At 46.4% G+C, this 20,551-nt stretch overlaps 1 protein-coding gene across 2 annotated transcripts; it reads right to left on the minus strand.

Annotated features, from left to right (window-relative positions):
• Positions 1-586: 586 nt before the first annotated feature.
• Positions 587-20,362, minus strand: LOC125704440 (myelin regulatory factor-like protein). 2 transcript variants are annotated; one of them, XM_048969998.1, is made up of 26 exons: positions 20,029-20,362; positions 18,847-18,943; positions 16,374-16,509; positions 15,567-15,628; positions 13,899-14,319; positions 13,722-13,780; positions 13,206-13,350; positions 12,443-12,638; positions 11,472-11,548; positions 11,209-11,319; positions 10,960-11,050; positions 10,353-10,550; positions 9,976-10,084; positions 9,705-9,814; positions 8,912-9,072; positions 8,285-8,348; positions 8,120-8,196; positions 7,661-7,732; positions 7,340-7,374; positions 6,774-6,932; positions 6,239-6,286; positions 6,047-6,131; positions 5,562-5,636; positions 4,211-4,316; positions 3,582-3,656; positions 587-2,893 (listed from the first exon to the last, which is right to left on the minus strand). In XM_048969998.1, the coding sequence occupies exons 2-26, from the start codon at positions 18,923-18,925 to the stop codon at positions 2,807-2,809; spliced, it is 2,838 nt and encodes a 945-aa protein (XP_048825955.1). In that variant the 5' UTR covers positions 18,926-18,943; positions 20,029-20,362; the 3' UTR covers positions 587-2,806. The 2 variants fall into 2 exon arrangements, with proteins under 2 accessions (XP_048825955.1, XP_048825952.1); XM_048969995.1 differs by having other exon boundaries at positions 13,692-13,780.
• Between the last annotated feature and the right edge of the window lie 189 nt (positions 20,363-20,551).

A 20,551-nucleotide genomic window follows, 5' to 3' on the forward strand; every position in this document is an offset into this window, starting at 1 on the left:
TTCCACTCAGCATCCAGGCCTGCAGCGATGGATGTAGTGGTGCGACATGAGCCGTCCAGCCCTGGGCGTAAAATCAGAGGGGTCAGTTAGGCTGGATGATGAGGCTTCAAATGTTAACTAGACATGCGTCTGGCAGAACTGTTCTCATTCATTGGCCAAGAAACCATTTCACCTTAGGAGGTCCTTAAGGAACAAGCTGTTATATAGGGGCGGAGCCACAGGGCCACTGGCCTCAGCTAAAAGCTGATTGGCCCCTGGAGTTCCCACTTCTCTGTCTCACCGATTCAAAATTCCATTAGCTAATGATAAGACCTAGTACCACCCCTGTACAGCAGTAACTGATGGTCCCTCAGACCTCCACAGGCCTTGTGAACCAAACATGTCAGCTGTGATGGCTTTTAAATGATAAAACCCGATATTTATTTAACCCGATAAAGCAGCAAAAAAAAAACACAGCCCCCCCCGGGTGAGCCGTACTGCCCATTTAAAAAGCAGCAGGATGTTCAATAGCAGAGTTTGGCGGCCTAGAGTCAGGAATTCAAATCCTGCTTCCTATGTGTGTGTGTGCGAGTGTGTGTGGATTATATTTATATTACATTGTGGGGACCAAATGTTCCCCACAACATAATAAAGCCTGTTATTTTGAAGTTGTGGGGACTATTTTTCAGGTCCCCACAAAGACATAATCTCTTATCAAAGTGATGTCATCAAAGTGATGTCATTATTGGTCCTTAACCCTCTGGGAACTGGCTTACCCTGCACTCATCGATTTACATAAAAGCATCTGCTAAACAGAAAAAGGCACCGTGTGATGGACTGCATGACCGACCTTGAGTTTGTCACTGTCTTCCACTGTTAGATTACCCAGGTGATATATTACCTGATAAACAGATTTTATTGTGAACATCAAGCCATAGTAAGGAGTAATCTTGCAAGATTAAAATCACGTTGCTAGTGATTGTTTTGCTGACACAGCTATCACATGCCAGGACCTGCTTTGCAGTTTCTGTGAATCATGTTCCTGCAAGAAGAGCGTGAGTGACCGGCACAGGTAAGGTCACCCCGAAGCGTCCCGTCAGGGATGAAGTTCATTAAGCGTCTGGCACCAGTGGCATGTTGGCACCAGCAGGGGCCAACTCAAGCTAGAGGACTTTGATTGAATTCAGACCAAAATGTCACGTTCTGTGTTTAACGATCCCACTGCTCGACTGTCCAAAACCTGCACATCTGTGATCCGTAGGCTACACTTAACCACACACCACTGCAGGCTCATTAGTCAGTGCGGTGACTCTGTGGGGACTATGCGCCCGCACTTAGAAGGTTGCTGGGTCAAATCCCACAGCTAGTGGAATGATGTCACCCTTGAGCAGGACCCGTAACCTCAGTCGCTCCAGGGACTGACTGCTTCCTGAAATGTTTCTTTTGATAAAAGCGGATGCTAAATAAATGTATTATAATACGTGTGTTTGTGCGTCCATACAATGTGATAAAGACCTTCTATTTTGACGAGGAGGGGGGCATTTTTTCAGTCCCTACAAGGCGAAACTACGTTTTATAGAAATCTGTGACTGCAATCGAAAAACTGATAAAATGTCAAAAGTCTTGTATTTTGTTTGGTTACTTATGGTTAAAGTCGGCAATGGGTTGGTGCCCCATCTTGGCTCTGGACTTGCCGAGATTCTGAGGAGGGCAAGAGGATACAGAAAATGGATGGATGGATGGATGGTTAAGGTTAGGGCTGGGTAGCGGTTAAGGATGTCATTGTTGTGTGAGTGTCAGTGGGTGTCAGTGGATGTGTGATGCCACCTCTGGGGTGGAATTACCAGATAGCAATCAACATACAGGTAGAACAAGTTTTTGAAAAAAAGGCCAATTCGACCGTCTCAGTCGTTACATTATGTTAGCTGGCCATGGTTAGCGTAGCATTATACTCCCCTAAAGCCATTTCAGTTAAGCACCACACACAAGGCTATTCCCATCAATTTCATACTGGCTTTGGAATCATGTCCTTCACCACTTAAGCCTTTAAAGACAGACACTCCACAATGGGATTTATACAGTAACAATGTATTAGGACTGAACACTCTGCTGAATGGGCAAAAAAGACACATCACAGGTACCTCACATCATGGGTCAAAGGAGTCCAAATTTGTAACTGTTTGACACATCACTTTCCTTGTATTTCAGCCTGAAAAATATGACTTGTCATGTTTATCCCTATACACGAAAATACCCCAAGGATTCAAAAAAAAGACCGAAAATGTGCTTCAGAAAATATTAACAAATTATTAATTAATAGCAATGAATCTGAATCCATCAGGAAGATGAAAGCACTGAACATCTAAAACCATCGGGTGTTTTTGGCTTTGCCTGTAACCTCAAAAATCTTATTTCGAAAACAATAACACATTGTTATTCATTTTCTCACTCTCTCCACATTACAGCAAATATTTCAATTATCAGCATTTCGGAAGGTGCGTTTCTGTAACTGCACGACTGTTCGAAACTCTTTCCGAAGGACTGCCTTTGCATATTTTTGCCATTACAGCAAAAGAAACAGTCAGAGATGTATAATTTCACCAGGCAATCCAGAAGTGGCCCCACATTCATAAATAGGCCTGTGTACCGAGACGCAACAGAAATGCCCGTTTGATTTCCATACAGTAAATCTGGGCCTGACAGGGACACAGGAGAGAAGATTCTTAATACAAACAATCGCCCTCACTAGACCTTATGGTACATTCCAGGGAACCATTCGGTCAGAGTCCTTGGGTTTGGCAGCGAGGCGGGGGGCCTTGGGTGCAGGCTAGTCACACCTGCGGTAGAAGTGGAAGTGGTAATCTGTGAAGAGCGCCTCCATGTAGTTGGCGTCGGTAGTGCAGTCAGCCTGTCCCTAAAAAAAAAAAAAAAACAATAATATAGACACAACAGGAAGGAGGAGAAATAGCTGCCCTACACACCGCTGGCTGGACAAGTATTTTGGGGGCTCCACATCCATGTTGGAAGAGAAAGAGCAACCGGCAAAGTGTCCTTGTGGGACAGGTTTGCCCATGGTGGAAATTCGACAGGCCTTTTTGCCACGTAAGCAGTGTGACCTACCACTCCTTCATCTAAATACACACCACTGCTTTGGCAAAAAGAGGAAATCAATAAAAATGCAGGAAGAACCACACATTCGATACATGAGTATTTTAAACAGATATATGTTTCTATTTGGTATATAAAAAGATGCAAATTGCTTATGACTTAAGTCTCTGGCCTCCATGCTCTGTCTGGTCCATTGGAGACGGCTTTCTGCCACTCCGTGCAGAATCACCGAGGAGCTTAGAGCAATTGGAATCAAATCAAAAAGCTCTTTCAGTCCTGTGGAGCCAGGGGTGAGATTAAATTATAGCCCTGACCCACGAACTAATCCCAAATTACTGAAACGATACAGTTGCTAGATGAAGCCTTCGGGAGTGCAAGGATCCGTGATCTCTCAGCAAACGAGCCGTGAAGCGCCAATTAAAGGTTTGCTTACAGCTAACGGACTGCGGTGAGCTTTAGAATTTTACTTTTTTTTTTTCTGACCCCGCACTTACCGCCACAGTGGTCCGGAAGTGGAAGGAGCTCTGATACAGCCGGGCCACCGGCAACGACCACTCATGGTTGTAGCCCTGGTGGGAAAGTGCAGAGGGGCACGCAGTTAGCACAAGCAGTTAGCACAGGCAGTTAGCACAAGCAGTTAGCACAGGCAGTTAGCACAAGCAGTTAGCGGCTATATGCCCCATCGCCCAGCCTCTGCTACGTCCTCTTAACAGAATTGCAGCACCCCCTGCATCCATTACCTCTGTGCATGTGCTAACACCCACCCTTGCATATCTGCTCATTTTATAAAAGGAGGGGGCAGATGGGCAAGGCAGCAGGCAGTCTGGGCTATCTGTGGGCAGCGGTTTGTTCAGAACTGATCCCAGATCAGTTGAAATACAATGAATATAAGTGATTAATGTGTGGAGTTTGCATGTTCCCTGCACATTTGCATGGGTTTCCTCAAACAGTACAAAAACACGCAGGTGGGTGAACTGATGGCTCAATAGTGCCTAGAGTCTTGTGGAGAACTGGCACCCTGTTCAGGGCGCCCCCTGCTGTATGCTTTGGGGACAGGCTCAGGGTCATGGAAACGGACAGTGGATAATGCCAGACCCAGCCTGGCAGCATGGGGATGGCGCACCTGCGTGTTGCTTATGACTGAACTGTCCACATTGCTGATCCTCAGGGCAGAGCAGGTGCTGGTGTCATAGATGTGGCACAGGTGGACCACCAGAAGCTCAGTGGTGCTGTGAAGAGACATGAGAAATGCAGAAAACAGAAACAAATATAAAAGTGGAGTCAAAGGAAGGTTGAGAGGAGACATTATGCTCCCTGCATCAGCAAGAAATTACCATAAGGAGACCTTTGCTTTGAGAGCAATGCTGAGAAAACATTGAAAGAACGTTATCAATCTAAGCCAGTGTTTCCCAATCCGGTCCTCGGGGACTCACAAGACAGTCCGCATTTTTGCTCCCTCAAAAATGTGGGAGCAAAAATGTGGACTGGCTGTGAGTCCCCGAGGACCGGATTGGGAAACACTGATATAAGCTGCCTGGGGGGATTAAACTTCACAGTTGTTTGTCGATTACTGGTTTCAAGGTCTGATTTTCGAATCCTTGGCCAATGAATCCAAGCTTCTGAAGTTAACATTAGTGGCGTTGACGGTTCACTTTATTTACTCTCCAGGTAATTTATTTATTTCCGCTGTGCGTTTCTGTATGACTCACGTCTCTGTGTGACTAATCTTGTTTGACACACTGCCTTCCTTTCCTCATCATGGGATCCACAGGGCGGCCTGGTTAAGCCCTCCCATCGTAGCATCCTGCATTCCTAAAGGAGGCCATCTGCAGATTGCTGCTGATATCGAGCCCCCCCCCCCCCCCCGACCCAGGGGCTTCCCCAGGCAGGCACAGTAAGCATGCTCACCAATGAGTCACACTGGCCCACATTCTCCTTTTTATCATTTATTAGTTATCTTCCACTTCATATTTACTTTTTACCATTTATATTTACTTAATATTTCCCATGAATATTCAGACAATTTCTACAAATATCTATAAAACAATATCCGTCCATCCATCCATCCATCTTACAACTTCTTATCCGGGATAATTTATTATATCAATAAGTGTTAAGTTTCCTAGTTATATTTTAAGCACCCTTCATATATTTATTCAACATTTCAGTTCAATTTTTTCCATTTCACCCATGGATTAATCGGAGATGGAAAGTTCAGGTCCAGAAAGTACAAATCCAGACCCAGGTTTTATTTCAACCATTCAGTTGTGTCACATTGTGACTGTGACCCTTTATGCTCAACTGATTGGTTGGAACAAAACCTTGGTCTGGATTTGTACTTTCTGGACCTGAACTTCCCCTCTCTGAGATGAATTAAATACACTGTGCTATGTTTACATCCTGAATAAACGGGTTTGAGAACAATCTGGAGCCTTTTTCATGACTTCTTTGATTGCTGCAGCCCCTGCACTCACTTCATCTGCATGGTGATCCGCATGTTGACAGGCACAAACTTGCTGATGGGGATCGAGAAGCTGTAGTTCCCTGGCCTGCAGATTTATGACAGATATGTGCATATATAACAGCAAACTACGCTGCAGAGTTTCCAGACAATCCTGGTCTTTTTGGCTCTGTCACCTTTGGCTAGTTTGGCTGCAAACTATACTTTTAAGGATAAAAACGAACTAGGATTTTATTTCCATCTCCTGGTAATAAACGGCACTGATACTGACGGGGATCAACTACCAGTCATTAAAGCAACTTTTTCCATTTATAATTCATATAAATAAAGAACTGTACGATAAATTACTAAAACAAAGATTTGAATTTATGTTTACTGGTCTTACAAGAAAACGAATTGAGTATTTATAATCAGACAATATTGCAATTAATATTATATAACCAGTGCTACGAAAGGATCACGCTGAATGAGACTTGCTACTGATTTTTCGTAACTTACCCACAACCGCCTTCCACACAGTAGTGATGGTCAATAATTTGTTGATTTTCTTTGATGAATATAGACTTAACAGTTGTATTTGTCCCTATATATGAATAAAGAGAGCGGTTTTAAAAAGTATATGAAGGTACAATTCCGTAATCAGGCATGTGACCATCAATAATTAGGTCCAAGAGACTAATTCCAACTTACAGTCTTTGGCACCGTTGAAACTGTCAAACAGGAGTTTTTCCGTTTTGTCTTGGAAAACAAAGATAAAGCGTTACCTACAGAGTTAGGTTAAGTATCGATACAAGTTTATTAAAATGATGCTTCTATTGTATATTACAGTGTTCATAATGGCTGTGAAACTGGTATTTGATCACATAGTCAGCAATAAATGAACCCTTAGTAGCAATGCCCCTATTGCAGGGCGGAGGGCTGCTGCCGTCATGTAAAACACATGCTAATTAAGTCAAGTCTTTGTGGTTAGACAACATCAAAAGTGCAGCAGTGTTTTCAAGCAATATATTCAGCTCCTATGGCATAGTTTAGTTTCCGCACAAAAAAAAAATTATTTCAATTTAGGTTGAAAAGGAAAGAAGTAAAGTTATGTAACTTGAAAATATCCATGAATGCCCATGGATTGGATGTATGGCGTGCAGCACGGCCTGCTGGGAGATCCCAGGGAAGAAGAGGACCTTCGTGGGGACTCAGACTTATTCCCAGCGCTAATGTACATGCTCACCTTGTGCACTGGGGGGCGAGTATGAGAGCATGGGTTCAGTGTAGGGGGAGCTCAGGTTGCCAGGTCCTGTGGGACAGCAGTACACCTCCTCACAGTAGAGCAGGCTGCAGAAGTCCACATCTGGGGGCCAAGGTCCCGGGGTTGAGGGAATGGTAGTGACTGTGCGTGGCACACATAAACATAGGATTAGGAGCTGTCCAGCTCCCTAAGACCGAATGACATCATTCTAAGAGGTCAGATACAGCCGTGTTTACCAGCACTCAAAACAAAGCGAGGTTTGGGTGCCCCCTACTGGCCACAAACAGTCACCACACTAAAAATTAAACAGAGGAGTCCCTAATATAGGAGACGCTGAAGCAGCGTGTTCTGCTAACCAGCCAGCTAGCTATGATCTTCTGACTCTACTTTTTGAGTGGAACACCAGAGACAACAAAAATCACCCCTGGATATATACTCCCATTTTCTATGCTTATTTAATATGAAAACCTGCACTGCCTCGAGGAGAAATTATGGCCCTTTGGTGGTTCCAGAACACAAACCGCTGAGCTTCGGCATTGAAGACCTACCTGAAGGGATGGTCATCGGTGGAAGGGGGGTTTTACTGCACGTGAAATACATACAGATGTTAGTTAGACCTTCATTTGTTTGCATATTGCATAGTTTTCTGGACAGAGCTGTACTGCTAGCATTTAAATTCTTTACCTTTTTTGCCCCTTGGTGTGTATCCAAGGAACCAAAACCCAGCAAATACCAGGACTAGACTATATACATTTATGTAAACATTTATTTGAGGGAACTATGAAGACCAGCCATGTTGTATGAAGACTCAGTGATTCAAAACTGCAGTTATAACTGATGCCACTAGAGGGCGTGAAAGCGAGCTGTACCTGGTCCCATATGAGGATTCTGAGAAGTCTCTCTGCAGCGTAAACATGTACAGAGCTGTAATGCAGATGACGCTGTAGGCACAGGGTACAGGATCATAGTCAGCATACTGTGAGCAAAGCTGTTGCAACATTTTGCATCAAAACCATAATTTGGTACAGTTTTGGATGCTTCAGATACATACATTTTAAATGGGGAATTACATTTACAGTAACACTTAGCTGCAAAAGCAACATTGAATCATCAGCCCTTTTGCCAGCGGTGAGTAGTTCAGGTTCAGAAAGTAAAAATCCAGACCAAGATTTTGTTTCTACCAACCAGTTGAGTCACTCTGTGACTGTGACTCTTTGCGTTCAACTGGTTGGTTGAAACAAAATATTGGTCTGGATTATTACTTTCTGAAGCTGAACGTTCCGCCTGAGTTCATCTTTTCAGAAGAGGGGCACTTTAGCTAGTCTTACCAAAAAGCCATGATGGCCACGAGCACGATGACGGAGCCTCGGAAGAGCTTGTGCTGCAGACAGTGCTTGTACTTTTCCTGAAGAGCAGGAGATACTTTCAGGGTCCATGAGAAAACCATGCCAGATATTAGGGGACGAACGTGTATTTGTGGGTGATTTACTTACATGGGTGGACTGGGCTAGGGAGGGCTTTTGTGGGGGTGGGACATTGCTGATTTTGCTGACCTTTCTGGAAAATAAAACGACAAATATGCTGCTCTTTTATAATACGAGATTTATATGTTGAAAAACTGCTAAAGCCACTCAGTGAAGGGAATTTGTTTGGTACGCTTTTCTCCGCCTGTATTCCATCTAACCACCTCCCACATCCGGTCATCCAGTTGTACCCTGCTGCTGGCTTTTGGCTTAAAGATCCATTAATTAAATCTGGGGTGTTGCTAAAAATTATGGGCCACATGAACACCCATCATACTGAGCCCCCAATTCAGACCAACTGAATTATGTTGCATTTTATTCCTCTTCTTTACCGCACCCCTATGTTAGGTGGTTGGTGATGCACTACAGGTGATGCTTATACAGGGGTGGAGTCACGGGTGTACTGGCCCAAACTGAAATTTGATTGGCACCCTTCCCTGTCACTCACCAAATGAAATCATATCATTGGCTAATAAGATAATGAGAAGTTTGGCTCTTCTGTAAGAATTATTGCCCCTCTTATGTCCCCAACCTTAAAAAAACCCCTCAGAATTGCTCCTGACAGCCACACAGCTTCCGCGCCTGTGGCCCCCGTACCGGTGCACGCTGCCTGCCCTGCTGGAGCGCAGGCTGCCCATGTCTTTCAGCTTGGCCAGCCGCTTGTTCCACACCTCCAGCTCCTGGATGCGCGTTTCCAGGTTGTCGGTCAACTTGCACAGCTGCTTCACCGCACCGACGTTCTCCATGAATATCTGCTCCTGTGTGGGTCCAGGGGGGAGAGCAGCTTCGCGTCAAACACCAAGTGCCAGCAGGCTCTTCTGTCACGCTTTATGAAACATTCACCAGCATGCAGGCCTGGCTTTCCTTTAGTCTGCCCAGGGATAGTGCTGGATGTGGGGAGAAGGACCTGATGTTCCCCTATGCTAAGCCTTCCCCCAGCACCATATCTTTAAAGCTCATGGGAGTTTCACTCACAAAAATGTTCTGAGGGCAGAATGAAAAATGATTGGTTCAGAGAGATGACCAATCATATTGTAGAGGAGGTGGGTCCAAGCAACTAGAGGAGGTGGGTGATTGGTTAGTCCCGCCTCCTTTAGATGATTGGACCCACCTTCTCTACAGTCTGATTGGTTATGTCTCTGAACATCATTTTTTTGTTTTGCCCTCAGAATGTCTTTGAGTAAGTGAAACTCCCATGAGTGTCCTTAAACCACCAGGCAGTGGCAGCCCTTTTCTCTCTTGCTACACTATCTGCCTCCAGCCTCGTTCTCTATCCGTAGTGCTGCTTTACTGACTTATCTCACACACTCCTATCTTCTCTTTCCATGAGCAGACACCATGAACCAAAGACACGCTCTGCCTTACACAGATTGCTGCAGCTCAGCCTTACTTTGTCCACCATGAGGAAGTTAGGAATCTTCTCTCCATCTGAGCAGACGACATCTCCGACTTCCCTCACTGCACCGGGGAGTAGCTCCTTCACCTCCTGTGCTATGATACCTGCGAAAGTCACAAAGACACAGGATCTACAGTACACCCCGCGTTTGGTTTGGAGCCGAGCCAGCGAGGTCCTTCCATAGCCATCGACTCCAAAGCCCTTAACAAAAACAGGCCTCATTTTTGGGCCAGTTAAACTCCCAGCACACACATAGTCCAGGTACCTGTCTCATGGACCTGATTGATGCCCATTTTAGTGGCAAACTCAGGTCTGTAGTCATACTCCACAATCCTCATCTGTGCTATTCTCTTCAGCTGCTCGTTCGAGTCCACCTGTACAATAAAACAGCACGATAATCTTGTAGGCTCGTCCTTCAAGAAGCGTAGAAATATCAAGGAAAAATTCAATGATTTACGAGTAGCATTAACTATGAAATAGCATCCTGTTCTCAAAACTTTCTATTCCGTGAGAAGCTAATAAACTTTCAGCCTCCCACATACATAGTTCGGCACAGACAGCCAATCAGGTCATAACAAGCAAGACATCTAGCACAGGAAGCACAGTTAGCTGACATTAGCGTGATTAGCGGCCAGCCCATACCTCCTGGACATTCTCCTTCGCCCTCTGGTCAGACGGGTGCATGACCGTGCCCATCACCTTCACGTTTCCACAGACAACTAAGGCCTCGTCCGGAGCGTCCGTGTTCACGCCCACCCTCCCGTGGCACACCACCGCATCTGGAGCAGCCCCCCGCTGCCACGGCATCTCGTCATTCTCAAACTGGCCTGGGTTGGACGCCTGGCGAGGGGAAGGCAACGACTCGCAGGGGTTTAGTCAGTTTGGGTCAATTATAGTGGCACAAAAAGAATGTGTTTTATGTAATCTTATCAGCACCGTTTTTGTACGCCGCGTTTTACGCTGTGTAGTTTAGGCTACAACAGGAATAATTATTAAATATCATTTAGTCAATTTAGTGAAAATAGAGCCAGTAGAGTAAATAGACTTGTATGATGTCAGCATGTATGTTAATACGGAGCATTTGGAAGAATCATTATCCCCGATTTATTCATATTTATGCAAACGATAAACATTAAGATGTATACGCTGAACATGCTGAACTGGGATGCTGCAAACCTGACAACAAAGCGACATAATCAGAGATGCTAACTATTCTATTACGGTGATCAGCCACCTCAGTTCTACTCACCCTGACAATGATCCTCTCAGACACGTGAGCCACCAGCAGGTGGCGCTCCTCTTCCAGGCAGGCGTAAAGTCCCACCACTAACAGGAAGTACCTGTCGGCGCCATGCCAAGTGTTACTGGTATGAAATGTGCCACAATGCACTAGCAGACCCATAAATAACCACCGAGGGCATCAACCCAACACAAATAGCCACTGATACTTAAACTTCTTGGTTAAACAGCCCATATCTATAAGCCAGTTGCCTCTCACCTCTGGTCTGGGTTCGGTTTTCCCTTCTTCCTCATATTATTGGCCGTTGTCTCGCTGAAGTGCAGGCGGCCCAATGTCACCTTGGTGATCTTGTCACCCGGCATGCTCACCCTGAGGGGAAATCATTACACCTCAGGGTTAAACCATTAGCACCACAACGAAGGGTTCAATGCTGACCAGCCACGTGGGTCTCCGCGCCCGACACCCCTAGCAACACGGAACGTGGATCAGCTCTCGTCTTACGACTATAGGAGGACCCTCACCTGACTGGCAGGAAGGGCTTCTTGCTGCGGTCGGACTGGGACTGCTCTATGGTGATCAGGTGGCTCGGCGCCTCCAGCTGCAGGGGAAGCAAAGCATGCTGGGAAGTCACAGCCAGCTACAGTTAGGGGGTTTCTCAATACTATGAGCGCAAAGATCATACTTGTGGTCTTAGTAAGACCAGTCTTGCTACCTTTCCAACCAAGAATGAACTTGGGGTGCAATGAATCATGGGATTGGTCTTGTTTGGCAAGAATGCAACTGATCCTTGATATTTGGGGAGGGCAAGAATGACATATGGGGGTTTTTACTGTCGTCTGTAATTCTTTTCTTAGTTAGTGGTTAGAAGGTAAATGGATGGTTGGTGGAATGGATGGATGGATGGTTGAATGGATGGATGGATGGATGGATGGATGGATGGATGGTTGAATGGATGGATGGATGGTTGAATGGATGGATGAATGGTTGAATGGATGGATGGATGGATGGATGGTTGAATGGATGGATGGATGGATGGTTGAATGGATGGATGGATGGATGGTTGAATGGATGGATGTTTAATTTTGTCATCTTCCTTATCTACTTATGCTGTATCCTCATGTCCATTTCTCACACGCTCCTTGGAACCTACCCAGGTTGCACAGGTGAAGCGACAGCCTGGATGGGATTCCAGTGTATGGCAGAGCTACACAATTGCTCTAAAGTGCTCTACAAATTTGCCAGCATCAAACGCGTTTGTACACAATGAATACGTGATATTTGTAAACAAACATTATGGATTTGTGTGTTGCACTTTGTGGCTGAATGATGAGCTAGCCATAAACATAGACAACCCTTTGTGAGAATTCACCTGCCTGAAAAACATCTTCTGCTACTTTATATAAGTGGAGTGATGGTGTTCTGTGATGTTCCTCTTGGCTGGCTTCTCGATGTAGTGCTCATGGTTCATAGACTAATTGTACGAAACATTCACCTTGACGCCAAAAACCTTGACGTGAAAACTCTGGATCGGCTTGAAGCCCAAAGCAGTCTTGACATATCTGGGGTTCCCCGCCATGCTGACGTGGACCGTGACCTGGAAGTGGTTCTTCTTCTGGCACACGAAGGCCTCGTCGGCGGGGGAGTAGTTGAAGCCTTTGTCTGATTCGACGTGGTAACCTGGCGCTGGCCTAGGAATGTGGGATGGTGTGAGAATGATGGTGACTGATGTTTAAAAAAAGGCAGGAGCAGAGAAAAACAAAAGCTCAGGAAAGATGCAGCCAGTTCAGCTACACCTGCATTCTGCAAATGAATAACCAGATAATAACGCCATTGTCATAATACCAATATAGGCAGTAATAAGTCCAGAGCAGCACAACCCTACACTGCGTAAGCGGTTATGGATGGTGGCCAGAGAAACACAAGAATAAAAAAAAAAACACCAACATGGGTCCTTATGGCCCAGGTATTGCTGGTTCAAGTCCAGTGTTTCCCAACCCAGTCCTCTGATAGCCCCAGACACTCTCTCCCAGCTCCCAACACACCTGTACCAGGTATTCGGTGTTCTTGATTGATTGGGAGCTGGGAGGGAGCAAATCAGTGGACTGTCTGGGGGACTGGGTTGTGAAATATTGTTCAAGTCCCCGAGTCAAACGAATGATCATAGCTTACTTGTCTTGGTCAAGATATCCGTCACTGTAACTTTAGCTATAAAAGTTGCTTGTTTATTAATTGACATCAATTGCTCAACTACTAACAGGCTCTCGTAGTTGCTGTTGTACAGGGGACTCCACTGGCCGGATAGGTACTCGTCCCAGAACAGCATGCGGTAGGCGCCCTGCCCGGGACCCCCCCCTCCTGGCACGTCACTGCCATAGCTGGGTGTGTCTCCTCTGCTGCAGGCTGGAGTAAGGGTTCAAAGCATAATTACTGACCATTCTTAGTAAACTCTGCTGCAGGGACACTCAGGATATTCAGGATTTATTGGTATAATAAGCAACGTACTTAGAATTGCAAATGAGTGAATTTGCCACTAAGAGAACTCTGTTGATGTGATTACAGTGTGCAGGAACGATAACAGGAACCATTAAATACTGCCTATAAAAGAGGAGGAGCGGCTTGCTTTTGATAAGATTCCGATACACTGGCATGTTTGGACGTGACTTTCTTTTGACTGTGTTCCCAAAAGTCAGCTCACTCATCTAGGATGGCAGGAAGCAGGAATGGGTCAACCAGACCCCTACCTAATGTGCAGCCCACGTCCTCCCACCCACCGGGGTCCGAAGTGTCTTCCGTAGAGCGCCTCCTCTTCTTGGCATCGCACGAAGCCGGTCTGTGGAGCAAAGTTCACACAAAGATGGCCGTCATGCTCATAGTTCACCGCTTCTACGTTAATAAGTTACTCATCATCAGAGCATCAGGGAATACCGTGAGTCAACGCTGGGCCTCACCCTGTCTGCTGGCTGGAAGCGGGAGGCATATACAGGTGGATTGGGCTGGGACATCTGGGCCTGGTCTGGACTGGGCAGGGGGGCATGGCGGTTCCCCATAGAGAATTGGGGAGCCTGCACTCAGGCAACTGGGTGGAAGCATGCACTGGAGCATAAGTGTGGGTGGAGTTTGGGTGGTGCAGAGGAGGTGGAGAGCTGTGCACCAGGGTGGGGGCGAGAGAGCAGCTGCCCAGGGGGAAGGTGTCCATCGGGGCCGAGAGGTGGGGGGTGGCGCACTGAGGACCGGGGAGATGGGGGTCTGAGCTCTGAGGACTGGGGTGGTGGTCTCTGAAGTGAATCCCCGAGCTCATAGGAGGGTTAAGGGAGGACAATACTTCATGTTCAACCTGGACAATGGGCCAGGAGGGACCATAATGAATATCTGGAGGAGGAAATGACATCATAGATCACATGACAACAATAACATGCTATAATTAGGCAACGTATTGCCACAGTCATTGCAAAGATACATATGGTTCACTTATGTCTTAGTTATGGTTTAAACCCTGAGCAGATGTAGCAGAGCAAATCTGAAGTACCACAATACAACAAAAGTGATCTTCAAACATCCATCCATCCATCCATCCATCCATTTTCCAAACCGCTTATCCTACTGGGTCGCGGGGGTCCCGGAGCCTATCCCGGAAGCAATGGGCACGAGGCAGGGAACAACCCAGGATGGGGGGCCAGCCCATCGCAGGGCACACTCACACACCAGTCACTCACACATGCACTCCTACGGGAAATTTAGCAACTCCAATTAGCCTCAGCATGTTTTTGGACTGTGGGGGGAAACCGGAGTACCCGGAGAAAACCCCACGACGACATGGGGAGAACATGCAAACTCCACACACATGTAACCCAGGTGAAGACTCGAACCCGGGTCCCAAAGGCGTGAGGCAACAGTGCTAACCACTGCACCACAATGCCGCCCCATCTTCAAACATGAAAAGTATTTAATATTCCATCCATCCATCTATTTTCCAAACCGCTTATCCTATCGGGCCGCGGGGGGTCTGGAGCCTATCCCGGAAGCAATGGGCACGAGGCAGGGAACAACCCAAGATGGGGGGCCAGCCCATCGCAGGGCACACTCACACACCATTCACTCTCACACGCACACCTACGGGCAATTTAGCAACTCCAATTAGCCTCAGCATGTTTTTGGACTGTGGGGGGAAACCGGAGTACCCGGAGAAAACCCCACGATGACATGGGGAGAACATGCAAACTCCGCACACATGTGACCAAGGCGGAGACTCAAACCCGGGTCCCAGAGGTGTGAGGCAACAGTGCTAACCACTGCACCATCATGCCGCCCCAATATTTAATATTAAATATGAATAACATTTTCTGATATTTATTAGTCCCTGGCTCTGTGTGTGTGGTCTGCATGTTCTTGGGTTTCCTCTGATTCCCTTCCACAGTCTAAAACTGGTCTCTAAATATTCTGTAGTGCTTGTGTGATTGTGAGTCGGTGCCTTGTGATGGACTGGCATCCTGTCCAGGATGTCCCCCACCCCATGCTTCCTGGGACGGGTTCCAGGCTCACCGCCATCCTGTACTGGACCAGAGGTCGCCCGATGGATGAAAACATTAAGATAGGAGGAGATATATTGTGGGTCACACCTGGCACTTGTGGTGGCGAGCAGGATTCTGATCCTGAATCTGGCGGTGAATCAGGGAGCATGCTGGGAAAAAAACAGGGCGCATGAGCTGTCAGCCTGGCAGAGTAACGCTGAAGTCTGACATCAAAGTGCGCACTACTGTGTTAGTCTCCTGTGAGGGACCAGTGTGAGGGACAGTACTTCACACTGCATACACAGTGACAAAGCAGTAAAACAGTCAACAGACCACAGGTTTCATTTTAGTGTTACAGCTATTTTCTTCACAGCTATTGTCATTATTAATCTCTAAAGCATTTTCTTCAGTTCTCTCAACGCTGGTTGTTCCAGCATCCCAGCGTCTTTGTCCCTTCGCATAGGAAGGCTGTTTTCACTCTTGTTACCATGAGCAACTTTAAATAGAACAATTATATTTGTAATATCCTTTGTCCCACTTATTAACAAAATGCAAGATTCACAGTCAGCTCCAGCTGTGGTTTATGTGACTTCTGCCAGGAAGTAAGTACAACACTAATTAACTACGATTATTAAAATGCCTGATGCTGTTTTTAAACAGAGAAGGTGTTTAGATTAAAAAAATACCAAAACACCCAAAGTGTACACAGGAGAGAGGGTGAATATTATTTCATCAGTCTTCTGAATGAAAAGGTTGTGTGGGAACGTGGGAGCAGGCATCTGTCAGTAGCTTTTCTGTATGACGCGAGTGCTGTGCCCCCTCTGTGTCAGTGAGATAAGCAGAGAAAGATTACTGTGGATTGGGCTTGTCTCTGCGGAGGGGGCAGGGTCTCTGTTTGGGGGAGTGGCCACTCACAAGGTGCTGGGATCCATGTCATTGCTGAGGTATTGTTCCAGCATCCTGGTGTCCAGCATCCTGGGGTCCAGCATCCTGGGGTCCAGCATCCTGGTGTCCACTGTCGCGTTATCCAGCACCCTCCGCACGTCCTGGCCTGCAGCCAAGATGCAGGAGAGCCCTCAGTGAGGAACGCCTCCTCCAGTGTCCAGTTTAGGGCTCCGTCTCCGTTATTATGAGGCCCACAGTTGGCATATCAACATGTGGGAGCTATTTGGGGCCGACCGTGCGATAAGGAAAGTGAAATTCCAGGCCTTTATGAGGGGAAAAATTGGCTCCAATGAAGGTTTCATCGATACAACACAAAACGACACTCTTACACAACAGGGGGAAAAAAGCAATAGGTGACTGCTCATTCCAATTCATCATGGCAGGACTTAGACCAACAAACAGCCTCGTCATCTTTGCTGAGGTCAACACTGGAGTAATGAATGAGGAAGGAGCGTTTAAATTTATCCCCCTGATTATTGAAAGCAAATTTCACCCTTAAACAACCAAATACCAAAGAGAAAGTTATTATTTAACCAGATTTAAAATCAAGTACACAAACCTGTCGCCATATTTGAATGTTAAGAATGGTTTCGCATTTCCGGCTACAAAGACACTTGGACGTTAACCAGGGTTGCCAGCTCTCATGCATCTGGCATGACACTCACACTTTCAGACTCTCACGCTCACGCAAGAAGTCTTACAGCAATTCTTAATTATTCCATTAAAAAGCTAAAATTAGCTGCACCAAATAGCATTAGGGGACTTTACAAACCCTACAGACTATTTACAAGGTAATAAAACCATTGCATACATGTAAATGTGTGTACAGGCTTGTCTTTAATTGAAAATCTCGCATTAGCTAGCTGACCAAAGTTGGCAACCCCGGGGTAACCATGAAGTTAGAGACAAAGCACTTCATTTATGCTTTCATCCAAAGGGACTTAAAGCAAAGGGAAGGGTAACAATTTAAATATTCTTCCAATGGTTTGAACCCATGACCTTTGCACTAGTAGCACAATGCTCTACTTGTTGAACTACAGCAGCAAGAAGCAGACACCTGGCCTTGATCTACTTGCAGTGTCGCTGGTTTACAAGCCAGTGGCCTTGCTCACAGAGGCCGTCCACCCTGCCTAGATAGCGGTTACAAGTCATTGCTGTCAGCCTCACCAAATCACCTTCTGCTCTCCCTAACTGGAGCAGAGGGATGGGCTCACTGGAATCGATTTCACTTACTGCAGTGCCACCAGATTCGTGGTTAATTCTATTTATACATTAAGGGTACAGATATTTATAGAAAGTGGTTATTTATCTCGCTTGACGGGCAGGGTGTCCCCTACCGTGGACTGCCTGTGATTGGCTCCAGGCTCATGTGGGCCTGCACAGAGTGGTACTGCTGTTAAGATATGCGAACCAACGAACCAGATGGTTAAGAATTTCGTCAGGGAACTTCAGCTGAACTCAGCACCTGTTGATTTCTAGTTGAAGGAACTGCGTGGAAAGTGAATCACTGCACTGCAAGATTTATCAGGTAACACCTGTAGCACAGGAAAAGCACAGCACACCCCTGGTTTGCGGAGACAGACTCATGTTTCATGTTGATCTGCTAAGTAAGCTTCTGGACTTGATGTAATAGCACTATCCACATGCAGAGGTGTTTTATTTTAGCCTCTGGACAGCAGAGAAGAACTGTGTAGGAATTTGGGGTGAGAGTTCAGGCCACCATGTGCGGAATCAGAGTAACTGCCCTGGGAGTAATTCATAGTCTGGGTGTATGACCGCACATAAAAATGCTGCATAATCCAGGCACTGGAAGCCAGTTTCACAAATTTCATTGAAAACCAGTCAAAGTTAGAATTCATCTTTGTGCCATGGCAAATATTGGCCAAGAATTGAAGCACAGGTTCCAAGAGACATCTTTACATGAGTTTTAGTGAGCAATCTCCTTTGTTGTTACCTAAAGACGCATGGAAAGTCTGCCTGGTCCTTGGTCTGATTCCTTCACCTGAACCCTATTCGATAAACCAAAGGAGACGGCGGGATGGACATGTTCAAAAGAAGCTATAAAACTGCATTCCACTTAGCGGCATCTGGCCAATCAGAAGAAAGGCCCCGCCCCTCCTGCCAACCTGCAGATCTTTATTGATCGCACCGTTGGAGCCACAGTGTGCTAAGTAGGTGCTCAGTAATCCATGTGACACAGCCATGGGATTTAATGTTCTGGAATAATCTACCCCCCGCCCACCCCACTCCACCAATCGCACTTTGCGCTGCTACTTCCAGCTAAATGACATTAATGCTCCGCATTGAACAGCACCATGAACAAACATGGCTATTCTGAAAATGCACCGGCAGAGCAGAGAGATGCATCTATGAATTTGTACTTTCGACGCAACCAACAGAAACAACAAAATGACTGAGTTGGCAAACGGGTAAATCATCTTACTGTCAAAAAACTGCTGAAGAGCCTCGTTCTCTCCCAACACGTCCATCTGGCCCCTTCTCGTCACCGTGGGGTCCACCATGGCCTCGGGGCTGCCTGCCTGCCACAGAAGCCTGTTACTGGACAAGCGCCATTAGGCGAGACCGGGGCCTTGCAGGCCCTCACTTCCATCCATTCCTATAACTCAACATATTGAGGCATCAATAAACAGTAATGGTAGTAATAAGAAAGCCATAACTTTCAAGTACTCACTTCCAAACAGGATCAGATCTTTGTGTGATGGAGTTTTAGTGTGTTTAAAGGAGGTTGGAGGTTATACCATCTGGCAGGTTCTATGTGTGACTGATTTATGGTCCAGCAGAGGAGTCATTGTAGTTTATGAAGGGACTTGACAGTAAATCACCCTCTTTTAGTAAGTGTTGATGGTATTAGCTGCAGATGGGTGTGAAAACAGGGCAAGGCTGATTGATTTATCCTTCACGACCTAATCTGTAAACCAATCTTCACTCGCCCCATTAGTTCCTCCATGATCGGGCCACCAATTAATAAAACAGCAGCCGCTACAATCATTACGCAGCGAAAAGAAGACGAAGACCCACACTGCACACATATGATCTATTTTAAACATGACTAGGGAGTCACAGCCACACTGCCTCATGTGGGTTCTTGGAGGACTTTTCCCGGGAAGCTTTGCCTGAATGCTCTAATTCCGTACTTATCACCCTCCACCCCCGATGTCTTGATACATTCTCAGTGCATTTATGGATGAACACATGTCGACAGATTTTATAAGCAGACATAGGAGGCTGAAATGCCAGGTTCACTGCCAGGGAACGGAATAACATTACCGGCACGGCAGGCTCTAAGGCTGTGAGATGGGTGCCGTGCTGGAAAGCGAGCTAAAGGGCAATCAAAATGGCAGCCAAAACCTTCGCACCCGTATCGCCTGGACGACAGCTGCTACCGCTGCTTCCTGGGCTGCGGAGATGTGAAACAGAAACGGCCGACGACCTAATTTTTCTTTATTCTATGAGCTGGCATAAACATGGCCCCTGTGGCACATCTAAGGTGACGAAATGTTCTTGAGCTGCCCGAGTGCAGAGCAGAATGGGTACCATAATGGGGAGGGGGTGGTACGTTGTTTATTCATGTGGCACAGAGGAACACGACGCTGCCAGTCCTTACCTCGCGTTCTGAGTCAGGAATGTTCGCCACAAATCCCTCACGGAGTTCAGGGTAATAGTTCAAGTGTAATCCATTTGCAGCGGCAGGAGTGACAGTAATCCCCAGTGCTGTTATCCCCAAAGTGATTCTTCATCCATCTAGATGGGCTGTGCCATGTGATTCTGAAAGTATCGGCCAACGCTGAGATTTTTTCTAGGAGGAGATTTTTTCTAGGGAGGTTTATTCTATTTCCCTGATGTCAGTACACCTCTGCGTGTCTCTTGTGTACTTTGCTCTCTGGTCGCTGGGATGAGGACGTCCCTCAGATACCTGGTACAGGCATGCACCTGCGAGAGCGCGCATGCGTGCATGTGTGTGTGTGTGTGTGTGTGTGTGTGTGTGTGTGTGTGTGTGCGGCTGCAGCAAGCCCTGCCCTTGGCTAAGGTGGAAGCAGAATTTACAATGTGACTCTACTGTAAATGAGGATACAAGATACAAGGTTTAAGATACCTTGTCAGGGGACGGTTCAAAGCAACCCATTGGT

The sequence above is a fragment of the Brienomyrus brachyistius genome, chromosome 1 (assembly GCF_023856365.1).
Source record: "Brienomyrus brachyistius isolate T26 chromosome 1, BBRACH_0.4, whole genome shotgun sequence".
Lineage (NCBI taxonomy): Eukaryota > Metazoa > Chordata > Actinopteri > Osteoglossiformes > Mormyridae > Brienomyrus > Brienomyrus brachyistius.